This window comes from Saccoglossus kowalevskii, chromosome 13, assembly GCF_978046115.1.
Source record: "Saccoglossus kowalevskii chromosome 13, keSacKowa6.1, whole genome shotgun sequence".
In the NCBI taxonomy this organism is placed as follows: Eukaryota; Metazoa; Hemichordata; class Enteropneusta; family Harrimaniidae; genus Saccoglossus; species Saccoglossus kowalevskii.
The window spans coordinates 10,359,255-10,377,177 of NC_140653.1; the positions used below are offsets into that span (position 1 = coordinate 10,359,255).

The following is a 17,923-nucleotide window of genomic DNA, read 5'->3' on the forward strand; positions in this document are numbered from 1 at the left end:
TGAACTCCTACAAATGAATGGTACAATCCAAGTTGTTTAGATTAATTTTGTAAACCATCTTTCAAAACTGCATTTCTATGCGCATGTGTCCCATCAGTAACAGTTCCTTGTTAGCAATTCTGCTTCTTTTTAAACGGTGTTTTTTCTCCAGTTCTCATTTAGTTTGCGGTAAGTTCATAAATTTACTGATGTTGTTGTTAGCATGTTTTGTGACTGCTTAGCTGCTTTTCTTACTTCATACTTTATTTGGTTCTTGTTTATGACAAACATAAGACCATGGAACTATAAACTAGTTCCATGATAAGACCTAAGACGAGCCCCATAAACAACAGCTGCGGAAATCGTACATTTAATTCTGGGTTTGTTGAGGGGGCGGACAGCACAATATCACTCACACAGAGACGGTGTTTGGGTACAGTAGGGGGTATTTATTACTAATCTTAAATTCACAATTAACAACTACTGACGAGATCAGTGGTCTGCCCCTTTGACAACTAGCGGTGGAAATGTCAAAGGTCATATTCAAATCATTTGCTAGGCTGAGTCAGGGGAGACTACTGGTAACTGTTGCCTGTACTACAAACCGAAAACACTACGAATGAAATTCACCCTAAAGGAAAAAAATAAACACATCTCATAACTGGCAAGAAAACAAAATATAAAAAGTACTGTCAAATTACAAAGAGAATAGCAAAACTTTCTACATTTAAATGTTCACAGGGAAACCAGAATTCAGCAGACTTGTAACTGATAAAAGACGAATGGAATTATTGTTACATAGTTAATAATATAAAGACTGTAAACATTGCAAAAGAAATATCTCAAAGTATAATTAGGAAAAGCAAAAAAAAACAAATAACGAATGTTGTACAATGTCAAGGCATATTAAAGTAAATATTAAATGCTGTAAATAGCAGTGGCAAGAATCCCTTACAAGCCAGGGTGGGAATATGGTGGGTAAGCAGAGAAAGCACTGTTAACTTGGCGGCTACAGCGATCGCAATGATATTAGTTGTGATTAAAGGTCACAAAGTGGGTCTCTGATATCAAGAGTAAGTGTTACAACTGCACACAAGTGCAACCATGGAAGTAGACCGATTTCCATGTAGTGGAATGATTTTCAAGTAGCAGCGTAATTTTCATGTAGTGTTCATTATCATAGTTTATTCATAATTCAACAAAACCTATCAAAAATTGCATTGTCAAGTACGTGGAGTTCATCCGATTGTGAACAAAACTGTCCCGCACCACCTAGGAAAACTTGCAAATGTTCAAAGTACAAGTACGCATTGGATAAAAGATACATGGAGGTTTAGCAACTGAGACAGTTTTTACATGTACCTGGTATATCCCCGACCCGATGCAATATTTCCGGTTAGAAACAAAGCTGCATGTACATGTACCTTATTGAATTGTAAATTTGTTGCCATCACATGTAAACAAAAGAGAAATATTTGTTGAAAGTTGAGCAGGGCGATTTTTCACTCAACAAATATTGGCACAGCACAGTGCTGTAACATTGTTTTTTTTTCTCCAATGACACTACCTTTTAAACACTGAAACACGTAATTTGTGCACACAAACCAACGGACCTTTCTAAGGCCATCACGTCCTCCAGACTACTGGAGTACGTAAAACAGGTTGATTTGTTGCTAGTGGACAAATGCACATACGTCTGTTATCGTTATGATTGATCATGCATATACAGCCAAAACAAAATCAGTTTGGACTTTCATTTGCAAGACGTGACAAAACGAACGCAGCTAGTGATACATTTCGACAATAAAAATACAAAATAAATGCAATCAAAGGCACAGACCACGTGTGTATTATATATTATAACATGTTGCAGTTAGGGATCAAGTTTCATCTAACTTTTTTACTCACGCAAATGTACTCACACGTGTTAATAATTATACTTTTCTAGACATACTTAATATATTGAATAAGTTGGTGAAGAAAAAAACACCACAAGGAAAAAGTTTAAAGTTTGAATTAACACAACAGTCAATATATTTTTATTGATCATTAGATTAGGCATTCTACATGATAACAATAACAATGTGATGTCGCAACGTGTTCTAAAGAAATTCTGTATTTGACAAACACGTAATTCGACAAAACATTTTTTTGTTCAAGCATATAAATTTTGAAATTAAAAATTCGCAGGAATTTGTTTCAGCTATTAGAACAGAATTATAGAGCTTTTATAATACTAATTTAAAAACAAAGATAACAGTGTTTGAAGATGTAGATTCTCAGGAGGCAACAGTAAAGTTGACTTCTTTCTCCACTGAACACCAACTAAATATTGAGTTGATTTGCATACAAAGCAGAGCTTGCAACATGAGGGTGTTTTTTTATATTTCAAATAATGCAGTAGTCACACAATGAATATAATAAGGCAGTTCATATTTGTCTCAGTAAATCATTTATTATTGACAGACACCTGTACAAAATACTTGGGCAAAATCCAGCTAAGATTTTCTGTTATACTGCATGTCTAAATGCAGCACTTTTTTCTGAGTTGAGGCCTCGGTTTTTATACTAAAATATTTGAATTACTTTGAATGAAACTGAAAATTATATCCCCATGCATCAATTTCAGAATGTAATAGAAGATTGCTGATTATTATTTTTGTGCTAGGAATGCATTATGAATATTGTGGGTAGAATAAAGGAAGGAATTGCTCAAATAAACTGGCTTCACTTTGTATCATGTCTGTCACACAAGTGTAGCACTAATGTTTACAGTCACTAAAAATGGGATGTGATCTTGGCCATGACAATGACTATTCACTACGTTCAATTACCCACCATAGACTCCGGTCAGTCAAAATGACTATTTTGAACTATAGGCATTAATCAGCGATTCTGCCAATGACGGAGAGATAGAATCTAGGTGAAGCCCCATGACCCCAAGATTCTTTTCCCTTACGTCACGAACCACGTGGTCGAGCCCATACGGCTGGATATCCACTCTGCTCTGGAGATGAAGTCTAGCGAGCTCTGCCTGGATCGCTTGCTTTTTCCTGTCTGGGTTTCCAGCTTGGGTTGTTGCCGCTGGCGCGGCACCCGTCATTTTTACCCTTGTGTCGTTTAACCCTTTGTGTGTAGCATTTTTCACAACAAAGAAATAAAACCCGGGCGTCGTAGCTTAATCACTTGTTGATTTCGTTACAACACCTTTTCCTACTGTTATTCACTTCCCTCATGCATGTCGTCTTCATTTTACACTTGATCTACGTATTTAGAAATGAGTAGATGTAATGACAGCACCAGGGCTTGCTGCTGTTTTTTGGTCTCCTTGTTTTGAGTCGACTCTGCAGTGGTTATATTCAGAATTTACCAGCATAGAACCCACATTGGAAATGCCTTTTGCATACATGTAGCTGTGTGCGGGGATCGGGGTTTTGCTTTGAAGGCGTGTGTTTTTTCACTGGAGTTCTGAGGCCTGATGTATTTTTTCAGAGCCATCAAAATCGCTGAGACTGACCACGTCGCTCATATTGTCACACCAAGGCCGCATGTCCAGTAAGAAAATCGGTTAAAGTGAGTTGCGAGTTTGGCATGAGTAAAAAGTACTTTGTGTACCAATACGTTGAGTAGGAGGCCCTATGGTGGAGGTACCAATATTTGTTCTCGGTCCCCCCCACTGATCGGAAGGCATCCTCACAGTATGTGTTTTCAGGCGATGATTTACCCGATTTTACCGGCTACAGCGAAGCTGTGCCCCTGGAGGTCTTTCCTCCTATGGGTCCCGTTGCGGGTCACTTTGTGGATCCTTCCTCGCACTGCGCCGGGTTTGCCTCCGAGATGAGGGCTTTGGTTGAAGGACTGTCGGGGCGGGTTTCGTCCCCGGCAGGCCGGGTAGATCAGACGCAGCCGGAGCAAGCTGTCTCCACTGCGGCCCCCCGGTGGGCAAGCAGGAAGAAACACGAAAGCATCATTTGCATTCAAACGCGTCCCCATTTGCGGAACCCCTGTTCCCAGCCCGGCTTATGGGATCACATACATTGGGATTCAAAGCAACCCCATTGGCACGTCCCTCCCTGTCCGTCTGAGTGGGAACTTGGGCACGGGGCGTGCAAACAGTGTTGATGGACGGACGTTGGTCAGCCGCAGAGGAGGTAACTCTTAAGGACTTAACGTCTACGTGGGGTAAAATCTTATGCAACACTTTCCGCTAGACCAAACGCTATCCGGCCCGTGTGGTTTCGGGATCAGACCTCAAAGTGTGGGATGAGACCAAAACACCGCCAACCAAATCCCAAGGCTCCTTCCCCAGACCCCGGTACCACGAATTTCTGTTCGGCAAACCGGGTAAAGGCCAGCTCAATCTGAGACGATCAATCACACCCTGAGGGCAGAGTTGCTTCAGCGCATTATTGTGCGCACCCAGAACTCTGAGACCTCAGAGGCAGAACACAACAGCCTCCTAGACCAGGCGACACATTTACTGGTGGGCCACCGCACATCTACTTGTGACATTCCCTAGTGTCACGTGGCTCTCTAGGCCGGCGTCATTACTGTTTTCGCCGGTAAACTGAGTCAGGGGATACGTCCCCACTTTAGTGACGCAGACTAGACTTCCACCCACTTTGCTTGGGGAATGGCTGGTACAGTTTTGGAGCTTCGGAGTGCAATGAACCAGAGGGTTCAGACCGAATCCGCTAGCCAGGTGGGCCTGCCAACGGTAAGCGGAGGGCACCCCAAGCACAGAAAACACAACGCCCTTGGGCATCATCCGCTAGCCAGTGTCAGCCAGGTAGCAAGCGCTCATACCCTTCCAAGGGAGGGAAAAGTAGCGACACGCCCCCAGAGAGGAAAGGGCCAGGTGGTGGCTCCTCACCCTCCTCGGGTGGTCGTCCACCCCGGAAGTGGGGGAAGCGTGTTTGACGCTTACATGTACCTCTTACATGTACTGAGGGGACAGGCATGTGTTCGGCGAGTGGCCAGGTTACAACTTAGGGTGTCTCCCCTATTGGACACTGCCGGGGAACTCTCGCAAGGCAGAAGCAATCAGGCAGGAAGTAGCAGTTTGTTGGAAAGGGTGCCATACACAGGGTAGATCAGCCGGCATTAAGTCCAGGCTTCTACCCAAATGTGTTCATAGTACCAAATCTACAGGTGGCGGGCATCCAGTTCTGGACCTACATGTAGGCAGACTGAATCAGTATGTGCTCCTCAATCGGTTCCGCATGGAGACGCCATTCAGCGTTCTTCTCTCCATCCACCGTTTCGCGTGGCTAGCCCCGCTAGACTTAAGCGTGGCCTACCTGCACATACTGATGCACCCGGCGAGTTGCCATCTCCTTCGAATCACCCAGCTGGGCCAAGTATTCGAATTTCGGGTGACCCTCGTTCGGGTTATGCATAGCGCCCTACATGTTCACCAGAGTGAAAAAAAACAGGTAGTGCTGCTGCTTCACCAAATGTCGGTACACCTCAATCCGTACCTAGACAACTGGTTACTACATAACCCGGACAAGGGGTTATAAGCCAAATACGTCAGGCTAACACAGGATTTACTTCACCACTTGGGCTCTTTAGTAAATCGACAAGTCCATCTCGACCCAACGCACAGTTGGTGTTCCTGGGCATGGAGTTTGACACAGAGGTAAGCTACTCTCACCTCTCAAATAGAAGTACCCCCTGGAATAAAAGTACCCCGCGGACAAATCTTCAAAATCCAATAAAAGTACCACCTGAAATAAAAGTACCCCTCGGAAAATTTCGAAATTGACACGTTACTAAATGTCTTTGCTACTAAAATGTGTTCTCACGGTGTATGTGTGCATCTATGACCCTGGTACATGCAATTGGGGATATATATGGACAGCAATTAAAGCCAAATAATCTTTCGATACTTGTAGTTTGGAAATATAATCATTGTTACAAAGTAAAACAAGAAGGCTGTCTAGTCACTAATAACTACAGCCATAGCATAAGTTATCAAACTTACACTTACCAGCAGTATAATTAACTGCCGTGTAACACCATTAGCAAGTTAAAAAGAGTGGATCCACGACAGCACTTCCTCTGAGAGTTCAGATTTTTGGAGCTTTTAAATTTCACTTGTCCTGTACAGAAAATTACTTGTCCCATAAATTGGGACTAAAAAGTTCAGTATAAAAAAAAAATTTTTTTCGGTTTACTTATTTATTATAACAGAATCACGAAACGTCTTCAAGCCACACATAGCTACAATTTGATTTTTCCTTGGTGAACCCCACCAGGTTAATTGTCACCTATCGCTCATTTCCCAGCTGCTGTGTTTGTTCAACTAAAAATTATGTTGTAGAAAATACAACATATGCTTTAGTTTAAGATTTCGTTAATATTTGTAAAATTGGACTACCTTAAATAATTGCATGAAATTAATATTTTTTATTGAAAATTAAAACGAAATACGTAATTTTTCATGCTCGAATTGTGGGCTACAATTTTAGAACTACTTTCAGTGTCTTGAAATGGCAGCCATTTCGTTTTGCCGATACGCAATATTTACATCGCAATTTTTCAAGTATTTGTTATTACATATCACTGAACCTACTTAATATTGTCAGAAAGTAAGAACACTTTTATATTATCTTTATTGTGAGCATTTTTAAGATTTAATTTTGTGTAATAAAACTTTTGAAAACTCTTGTTGTAGCCGGTTGTTGATGTGATTATTACTTGCTTCTAAATGGTTGCGTACGACTACCTTGTAAGCAATTATCTACGCAATGAAAAACAATTTGTATCAACTATTTTCCTTTACAATGTAGCACTTTGGGAAAGCAAATTTGATGTGACTGGAAAAAACCACAAAGACAATACCCTTACTATTTCAGTTGTCCGATGGGCAATCACATTTGCATTCAGACTTGTCGGTACATTTCAACTGTGTTGTCGGCGCTGGGAAGTGGTGCATTAGTTTTTTTTTTTCCATTTTACGTTCAGGGTCGCAGCCTAGCCGAACGCCTAGTCAGCGCTCCCTCGGTGTCCCTCCGAGAACTAATGCGGATCATCGGAATGATGACCTCGGTTTTGAAGGGTGGTTCCCCAGGCCGTACTACGCAGCCGCCCGGTACAACACTTGTTGTTACAATGCCAAGCTCTCCTATGGGAATTAGATAGGCGGGGTTTGATCTCGAACCAAGTGAAGGAAGCCCTGCCCTGGTGGTCGTCACTGGCCAACCTCGGACAGGGGGTCCCCTTTGACCCACTCACCGCAGGTATGCCTCTGGTAACAGTTCAAAATAGTCATTTTGACTGACCGGAGTCTATGGTGGGTAATTGAACTTAGTGCATTTAGACAGAGGGTTCTCTGAACCTGCCTATTCACATAGTTCATACCCACCATACACTCCGGGCCCCCCCAACAACCCCACTTTTTCCGTAGCGTTGGTCTAAGTCCTCGATGCAAAGAGAAAGGAACCAGAGTGGATATCCAGCCGTATTGGCGCGGCCATATGTTCTCGGTCATGTGGTTCGTGAAGTAAGGGAAAAAAATCTTGGGGACATGGGGCTTCCCCTGACCTAGATTCTATCTCTCCGTCATTGGCAGAATCGCTGATTAATACCTACAGTTCAAAATAGTCATTTTGACTGACCGGAGTCTATGGTGGCTATGAACTATGTGAATACATGTAGGTGCGTTCGGAGAACCTTCTGCCTAATTCCAATATGTAGTATACATACATTTGTCCCAGCAAACTTTATTTTACACCAAAAGTATTTTTCTGCTGAAATATAGAACATTTATATAATTAATGACTGTGAGATTAATATTGCACATTTACTATTAACTGAGAAACAAGAAGATTCATTATTTCTTAAATAGTTATTTGTTACCTCATTGTTGTAAAATGCAATTCAAACAGAATTCATAAATGGGAATAGATTTATCTCTCTGTATCTGTACATACATGTACATGTACATGTATCAGTATCTCATGATATGTATGGCTTGATCATTTTCAAATTTTACACATACAATGTACATTACTGATCATATCACGTATATGTAAATTCATTTGCTGATCTAATTAAAGAAAATTGGCCATTTGATTTTTAAAATTTATAGTCTTCATCCTTAGTTTTTACCTTGCCCGTATCATACAAGATGAAAATAAAAAGTATATAAATTTAAGGGGAAAATGTCTGTCATCATGGTTTTGTCGTCGTTGTTAAAAATGTTTATGTGTACAGAATAACTTTACTAATTCTATTCCGAATTTTATCATACTTTGCAGTGTTCTCCACAATCCAAAATAGCTGGTGGGCGGCCTAATTAGCATAAATTTGCATATTAATTTGCATGTCATTTACATAGAGCATTCTAGCATTTACATTTATGTCATGAACTGCAATACACACTAAGTTATTTACTATTCTCTTTTTAATTTAATTGAAACATGTTACAATTTTTTGAAATACAAACTGATTGGTCACTATTATTATTTACGAAATGCAAAAAGTTTGAAATCGGTGATTTACACGTTCGCAAATTATTCTACGTTCATGAAATGCAATTCGAGTAACCAAGAGCAAGTACAAGAGTTATAATGTAGAAAATATACGAGATGATTTGTCCCCGACGGCAAAACGAACGATTTGTCAAAATAAAACTCATAACATTTTTTATTTGTGGCATCAGTACTCACCCATGCTGACGGACGGTAAGATGCATTTACGCATTTACGGTCACGATATGTTGCGTTTTCACACGTTGTTTTGGAATTCAAGAAAAAATGCCAGCAATCGGCAAAAGAAAAGAATCTGCTATGTTCTCGAAAGATTAGACATAAAAAATGGATAAATTGAAAAAAAAACATGGAAAAGATAACTAAAATATTATTCAATTACAAATACTCGCGGTAAACTAATCCGGCAGCCATGTTTGATGTTTATTACCGCTTTCCGAATTTAGTACACGAACACCCAGAATGCGCTGTTCCCCTATGCAACTTAGATATTAAATCGTTACAGCGCCAACAACGGTGGGTGGCCGACGGTCGTTGAATGGGGTAGACCAAAAGGTCACCAGTTTGCCTACTCCATGCTGTTTTTACGACGAAAATCGAGCGAACGTTGTAAATACGGCTAGAATTTTAATTTTTGTTTGAGTTTACATGCAATCTGCTAATATATTTGTTTATTTACTGTGCATATACATTTCGTTCCTATTTACTTCTTTCAACTACTCTTTTGTTTAGGCTTGGGAAGAACAATGCAAGCTTTTTACAAATAATTTCAGCTGGATGTACGTTGGTGGGCGGGTGTTGAGAGTTACTAGGCGGCCGTAAAACTTGATGGGCGGGCCGCCAACCTAAAACCCCTTGTGGAGAACACTGCTTTGTCATCTATCATCAATATGAAATCTTCTCTTAGTTCGAACAACAGATATCCTGTGTGAAAATATCATACACAAATTGAGAAAGTAGTAGTCTAAATCAAAGAATTTTTTTTACTGTTTCTACTTGACTGATTACTGGTGATACACAGTCAAAGGTCACTAGTCCCAGTGGGAATATGCTTTACTATACGTGTTCAATGAAGTAAATCAATTAGGGGTGAAATCACTTGGGTCAAACCTTAGTTAGCCCAAACCACACAAATAAAGCCCAATTTTGCGGTTACATTATCTATTCAGTGCATCCTAGGACGACCGCACAAATTTGCATAAAAACAGCGATTCGAACTGATCTCGTTCACACACTTATTTTTAGGATTAACAGAGTTATCTTTGTGTTGATTTGACCAGTTAGTTAGTCCCTGTTCAGGCAAAGCCTGAAAGAGGAGTACTAGTTTTACTTTCTTTTTTTATTTTCAAGTTATCTCTCACATTTTCTCAGAGACTCTGCAGAAGATGTCAATGAAACTTGGCAAGTTGATGAACATGTCTGTGTTATATATGCACGTATTTTTTTTTCCCAGATCTGAAAAATCCTAAGTGGGTCTTTTTCAAGACTTTCATCCAAAATTACCTCTCTCTACTGCACTGACAGAGCAAATGAGCATGCTCAGAATAATTGATTCTGTTAAATTCAGATTCATGAATTCCTGATTTCTGATTCACAAGTTTCACCAAATGTATTCAATCGGTAGTGTATACTTTTCAGAACTCAGAACCAACTTTGCAGAACCTCAGAACCCAATTTCAAAATAGCTTTCTTATCATCAGAAGTCATCTTTTAGGTTATTATTAATATGACCACACCTTACCCAAAACATATGCAAATTAGCTAATCCAGTTATTTCCTTTCAAACTCATAGTTGCTGTCGACATAGGAAGTAAAGTAAGCAAATAACACCGAATAAACGGCAAGGTAAAGACTATGTCTAATAATATGTCGGTGTTATTTGCTTACTTTACTTCCTATGTCGACAGCAACTATGAGTTTAAAATTATTTCTCAGTACTTATTCACTGTTACAATGCTGTACCATTACTTTCACCATCCTACTACAGCCAGATCTGAAGGCCTTTGCCGCATTCTGGCCATGCTGTGTGGCACGTATCGCGTGGACGGGTTTCATGTTCTCTGCACGTAATAAGCTCGGTTATTAAGCATCCTTTTTTGGGGATGCCCGGTGGCTGAGGGGAAGACGTGTAGTGGCGTGAAGCTAGGCGATTAGGTGCCGTACGCGAGCGCCGGTTCGAGTCACGCACGCAGTACGTATTTACTATATTAGACATAGTCTTTACCTTGCCGTTTATTCGGTGTTATTTGCTTACAGTTATTTCCTTTGATCTCAGCAACCATTGAGTTGATTTCATTCATATTTGGTAGGATTACACCTTGACACAAGTAGATGTGCTTCTGACAGTAATGGCCACGCCCTCCCAAAAATATGCAAATTAAAACAATGCAGTTATTTGCTGCTATCTTTACCACCACCGTGTCGTTTCATTCATATTTGGTATGATTACACTTGGCATGAGTAGATGTGCTTTTGGCAATAATGATCACACCCTCACAAAAATATTTGAACTTTGATGAAAGCAATTTTTGAGCAAGTATACATGTATGACACATAGTTTTGTTGCACTCAGTAGATTCTGAACATGGGTCAGTGGAAGTTTTTAGTTGTCAGTACAAAACTAGATTACAGGAAATCACTTCATGATGAGTTGTACCCACATAGAGTACATATTCATTCACCTGTTTGCAGATGTTCCTTGTACTACTTTATAATCAAATAACGGGGACTGTGACATTCATGTCTTGTAAAAAAAATGAAAGTAAATCTTACCGAAAAGTATATACCCGTAAAAATATACCCGTAATTTCACTGCAGTGCAGACAGCTGACAGTTTTACGGTGGTCGTAGCGTTACCACTGGCTTCAATTTTGTCACAGTGATAGAGAGACTGTGGGTCTCATACCACTAATTGAAACTCCTTAGATGACAATGTAAACATATGAGGAGATTGCTGTATGAAAATGATAAACAAAGTTGAAAACATGGCTACAAAATCGGAAATCAACATGTCAGTAACCAACTACAAAAGAAAACAGGTTGGCCGGCTCAAACTCTTGCAAATCCCAGGTAAACAAGACACACATACTGTATTTGGATTGCACCTAGAAAAATCACTAGAAATACATCAAGATTAGAACAAATACACACAGAATAAATCCACAAGTACACAGCTGCTAAGTAAACAAAGGACCACTTGTTAGTCTCACCTTTGACTCAGGTGATGCACGCCCTCAAACAAGGCGCACCTGAGAAAAAAATATTTCAAAAATTTCATTGTTTCTTGCAAGGCATTTGAATTGGGGGCTACAAATGGTCATTGGTTGAATAGCGGCATGATGCCTGTGGTTTTGAGATGTATGCACATAAAACAATGTTGTCATTGTCGATTTATTACTTCCATAATCTTTTGATAACTTGCAGTCTCACTGACCATTTAGCTCCATGGATAAACATATTTTACTGACCATCCCAAATATATACATGTATATAACATAAGTAATCATCCTAAGAAACTGCTCATTAAAATTCTATTGCATTTTTTCCTTGTTCTGTTTCAAACATTAATTTACCATATACTGGGTATATCACAATAGAGGGTTCATGACTTGATTCACATTTAATATGGACATAAATTATATCAAACCTATCGTATCTGTAATTAATTGCAGATACTTTGACTAATTATTCACATTAACAAATATATTGACTTGTATCACAATCTAAGTTGTGGGAAACTGATCATTATTACCAATCACAGAAATAAATAAATACAATTTTCATCACAATTAAAAATGACAATATAAATAGATTTATGAAACAAATGCAAGGTTTTTGACTCCCATGTGCGAAGCACAAAATGGGAGTCTTTGCAGTTGGTGTGTCTGTATGTGTGTGTGTGTGTGTATGTGTGTGTGTGTATGTGTGTATGTGTGTCCAACTGTTCCACTGCTATCTCAAGAACCATACATCGGTTTTTGATGAAACTTGGTGCATAGATGCTCTGGGCCAATGCGCAGATTTGATTAGGTTTTGGTAAAAATCCATGCTCGTTAATTACCTAATTTGCATGATAATTAGCTAATTCTTAGCTATTCTATGACTGTTCCACTGATATCTAAAGAACCACTCATTGGATTTTGATGAAACTTGGTACATAGATGCTCTGACCTAATGCTAGGTTTTGATTAGGTTTTGGTTAAAATCCATGCTCGTTAATTACCTAATTTGCATGATAATTAGCTAATTTTTAGCTGTTCTATGACTGTTCCACTGATATCTAAAGAACCACTCATTGGATTTTGATGAAACTTGGTACATAGATGCTCTGAACATATGCGCAGATTTGATTAGTTTTTGGTAAAAATCAGTGCATATTAATTACCTAATTTGCATGATAATTAGCTATTTTTTAGTGGTTCCATGACTGTTCCACTGATATCTAAACAACCACTCATTGGATTTTGATGAAACTTGGTACATAGATTTTCTGAACTAATGCTAGGTTTTGATTAGTTTTTGGTAATAATCCGTGGATACTAATTACCTAATTTGCATAATGATTAGTCAATTTTCGGTTTTTCCACTGATATCTCAAGTACTAATCATCACATTTCAATGAAACTTGGTACATAGATGTCATATGACACTGCACAGACCTGATAGTTTTTATGGTAATATCAGTACATGTAATTACCTAATTTGCATAATTAATTAATTTTCAGCTTTTGATATAAGTAGTGAGCATTACATTTCAATGAAACTTGGTACTTACATACTCAAGGACTATGCAGAGATTGATTGTTTCGGATAAATATTTGTGCATATTAATCACATAATTTGCATAATTAGTTAATTTTCAGCTTTTCCACGGGTATCTCAAGTACTAATCATCGCATTTCAATGAAACTTGGTACATAGATCCTTTAGGACTACGCAGAGACCTGATTAGTTTCAGGGTAAATAATTGTGCATATTAATTACCTAATTTGCATAATTAATTTTCGGCTTTTCTACTGATATCTGAAGTACTAATCATCACATTTCAATGAATCTAAAATTATGCAGAGACCCAATTAGTTTTTGGTAAATATTTGTGCATATTAATCACCTAATTTGCATAATTAACCAATTTCCAACTTTCACACTGATATCTCAGGTACTACCGTAATCATCACATATCAATGAATGTTTATACATGGATACTGTAGGACAATAGACAGACCTGGATAATTGTGGGTTAAAATCTGTACATATTAATTACCCAATTTGCATAATTAACCAATTTTAAGCTTTCACACTGATATGACTTGCAAAAAAACTCTCTGCTGGAATTCTTTATAACACTTCAAAATATCACACTCAGTATGAACATGGAGCTCCATAGTATGCAACTTATTTTTTTTTGCTACTGAAATCTCTTTTGAATCTTCCTCCTTGAAACTGTATTGTAAGAAAAACCCATGCAGGTTTTCCCAATCTAAACCTGAAATTCCCTGGTCTGTCTTTCTTTGTTCTCGGGTTGTTTATTTTAGTGGGGATGTTAATGTGCTGTTAATCTGGGAGTGAGGTTCAGACCTACTACAAATTTGCATATTGTAGGTCTGAATAGGGCTGAAAAGGGCAGACTGGGTTAACCCAGGTATGACCTAAGTGTTTGAATATGGGGTCACCTCCTATCTTGTAAACAATATCATTGGTATTTGTTTACATCAAGTTTCTTAAATAATTCTGACCATAAACACTCATCATACATTACTTTTCCCTTGGAAATGTAAATTACCTGGCAATTTGAGTACTTGTATTTGAACTTGTTCAACCAACCAGCTTAATTCACATATGATACATACTAAGGAAATAAAATGTATTATTATTTGCAGGGAGTGATTGGAAAGTTGAGTACCAGGAATATGTCAAACATGGAACAACACAGTCTGCATACTGAGAAACCATACCAATGTAAAGAATGTAACAAGTGTTTTACCTGGAAATGCTACCTGAAAAGACACATTAAAGTGCATACTGGTGAAAAACCATATGAATGTAAAGAATGCAACAAGTGCTTTACCACAAAAGACCACCTGAAACCACACATGAGAGTGCATATTGGCGAGAAACCATATGAATGTGAAGAATGCAACAAGTGCTTTACCACGAAAGACCACCTGAAACCACACATGAGAGTGCATACTGGTGAGAAACCATACCAATGTAAAGAATGCAACAAGTGCTTTACTATGAAATACCACCTGAAAAGCCACATGAGAGTGCATACTGGCGAGAAACCATATGAATGTGAAAAATGCAACATGTGCTTTACCACGAAAGGCCACCTGAAACCACACATGAGAGTGCATACTGGTGAGCAGCCATACCAATGTAAAGAATGCATCAAGTATTTTACCTGGAAAGGTGACATGAAAAAACACATGAGAGTGCATACTGGTGAGAAACCATACCAATGTAAAGAATGCAACAAGTATTTTACCTGGAAAGGCAACCTGAAAAAACACATGAGAGTGCATACTGGTGAGAAACCATACCAATGTAAAGAATGCAACAAGTGCTTTACCAGGAAATCCGATTTAAAAAAACACATGAGAGTGCATACTGGTGAGAAACCATATGAATGTAAAAAATGCAACAAGTGCTTTAGCTGGAAAGGCAATCTGAAAACACACATGAGAGTGCATACTGGTGAGAAACCATATGAATGTAAAGAATGCAACAAGTGCTTTAGCTGGAAAGGGGACCTGAAAAAACACATGAGAGTGCATACTGGCGAGAAACCATACCAATGTAAAGAATGCAACAAGTGCTTTACCATGAAAGGCGACCTGAAAAGACACATGGGAGTGCATACTGGTGAGAAACCATATGAATGTAAAGAATGCAACAAGTGTTTTCCCGACAAATGCTACCTGAAAACACACATGAGAGTACATACTGGTGAGAAACCATACCAATGTAAAGAATGCATCAAGTATTTTACCTGGAAAGGCGACCTGAAAACACACATGAGAGTGCATACTGGTGAGAAACCATACCAATGTAAAGAATGCAACAAGTGCTTTACCAGGAAAGCCGTTTTAAAAAAACACATGAGAGTGCATACTGGTGAGAAACCATATGAATGTAAAAAATGCAACAAGTGCTTTAGCTGGAAAGGCAATCTGAAAACACACATGAGAGTGCATACTGGTGAGAAACCATATGAATGTAAAGAATGCAATAAGTGTTTTACCCAACAAGGTGCTGTGAAAAAACACATGAGAGTGCATACTGGTGAGAAACCATACCAATGTAAAGAATGCAACAAGTGCTTTACCATGAAAGGTGTCCTGAAAAGACACATGGGAGTGCATACTGGTGAGAAACCATATGAATGTAAAGAATGCAACAAGTGTTTTACCCAGAAAGGCCACCTGAAATCACACATGAGAGTGCATACTGGTGAGCAGCCATACCAATGTAAAGTTTGTGACAAGTGTTTTATAAATACAAGCAATCAGAAAAAACACATGAGGGTGCATACTGGTGAGAAACCATACCAATGTAAAGTTTGTGAGAAGTGTTTTACCGAGAAAGGCCACCTGAAATCACACATGAGAGTGCATACTGGTGAGAAACCATACCAATGTAAAGAATGCAACAAGTGCTTTACCGAGAAAGGCTACCTGAAATCACACATGAGAGTGCATACTGGTGAGAAACCATACCAATGTAATGAATGCAACAAGCGTTTTACCTGGAAAGGCGACCTGAAAACACACATGAGAGTGCATACTGGTGAGAAACCATACCAATGTAAAGAATGCAACAAGTGCTTTACCAGGAAAGCCGATTTAAAAAAACACATGAGAGTGCATACTGGTGAGAAACCATACCAATGTAAAGAATGCAACAAGTGTTTTACCCGGAAAAGCAATCTGAAAACACACATGAGAGTGCATATTGTTCAGCAACGTTACAGTATTAGGAAGTTAGAAGAAACAGAGAATGATGGACAAGTACATGTATTTCGTGTAATATTTATGTAGTGTACTACAGTCTGTGTTCATATTCATGTTGAAAAACTGATCAGAAGGAAATGTTATATAGTTATATATATAGTTATTATAGAATTACACTGGGCTTCTTAAAGGCAAAATATCCAGGTGTATATGTACCTCAGGTTGACCTCTCTCATATTTGTTCATTTCATAATATCTTCAATTCTCTGATTTTAATGAATATTTTTGGTAAAAAGTTATATTTTCAACTTCTTGTTGAATACCGCAAGTCTGCAGCTGGTTGCTTTGATATTACATATTCTACTCAAAACAATTTAAGGAACACTTGAATATTCACAGTTACAGCAAGATCCTTTATTTCAGATAAACCCATTTGGTCACATAATTGATGTGAAATATCTGCATAATGAAACGGATTATAAGGAATGCATGTAATCATTCCACATTTCGTTACATGAGGTCTAAAAGAGAGAAGGGCTGAAATCGAAAATCTCAGTTCATGTAACATTTCAAAATGGGTGTGACCACCTCTTGCAATAACACATGCAACACAACATCCATAGGTCAAGTCTGTTATTAACCAATCAGAATGCAGTGTTGTACCAACGCACCTCCGGGAATCCCCAAAGGCATTCTGCTCACCCAATGCGGAAGTGAATTGAAGATGTCAAAGTATGATCTGTTTGAATTAATCGTGGCAGCAAAAAAACAGCATATTTTGTTTTCAAAATAGGGTAATTAAAAATTTCTTAATGGTAAACTGAATATGGAATGAAATATTGTTGACAGGTCGTTGTCGAAGATTAGTTTACACATGGTCACTATACGCGCACTCTTGTACGTGTATAGGTTTCTAATTAGATACTATTTGGTGTTACTCGTCCCTTGCATAGCTCGACCATCAGTATCTTGAAGTAGGAAAGGCATTGACACACAAAGGCGATCTCACCTCAACAATACAAATATAATCTCCAAATACTTCTAAACTGAATTACAATATTTGGTACTCTGCTACATCAGACCATTATTACTAATTGTCTAGGGAGTAACTGACCTCAGTTACACGTTTTCTAGCTTCCATTCGTCTTAACGTAAGTAAAAACGATTTGGGATCTATCTCCGTCGAGTGCTAACGGTGAACTGACTTTTCTGTCTAAATCTTCCAAAAAAAGAACGTATATCGGAGCGTAAAATATTACAGCCACAAGAGGGCAGGGCGTAAATACAAAAAGTTGAACGTACAATAAAAATACAATATAAATAAACGGCGGCTACATTCCAGCCCCTAATTATGATCTTGATAACATTCTAATAAAAATCAAAAATACAGAATAACTAATGAAAACGAAACTTAATAAAATTCGAAAGGCACTTAAAAAAATGTACGTATTCTTCAAATGGTCCAGGAAATTCTACCAGATTTTTATTACTATGATG

General features: G+C 38.5%; 1 protein-coding gene across 1 annotated transcript in view; it reads left to right on the forward strand.

The window, feature by feature from the left end:
• LOC102802145 (uncharacterized) overlaps positions 1-17,148 on the forward strand; it is a 125,601-nt gene extending 108,453 nt beyond the window's left edge. Inside the window, exons 6-7 of the mRNA XM_085507299.1 lie at positions 14,731-16,483; positions 17,050-17,148. Of these exons, the coding sequence (XP_085363425.1) occupies positions 14,731-16,483; positions 17,050-17,148 (1,852 nt within the window). The remainder of the gene's footprint in view (positions 1-14,730; positions 16,484-17,049) is intronic.
• The last annotated feature ends 775 nt before the right edge of the window (positions 17,149-17,923 follow it).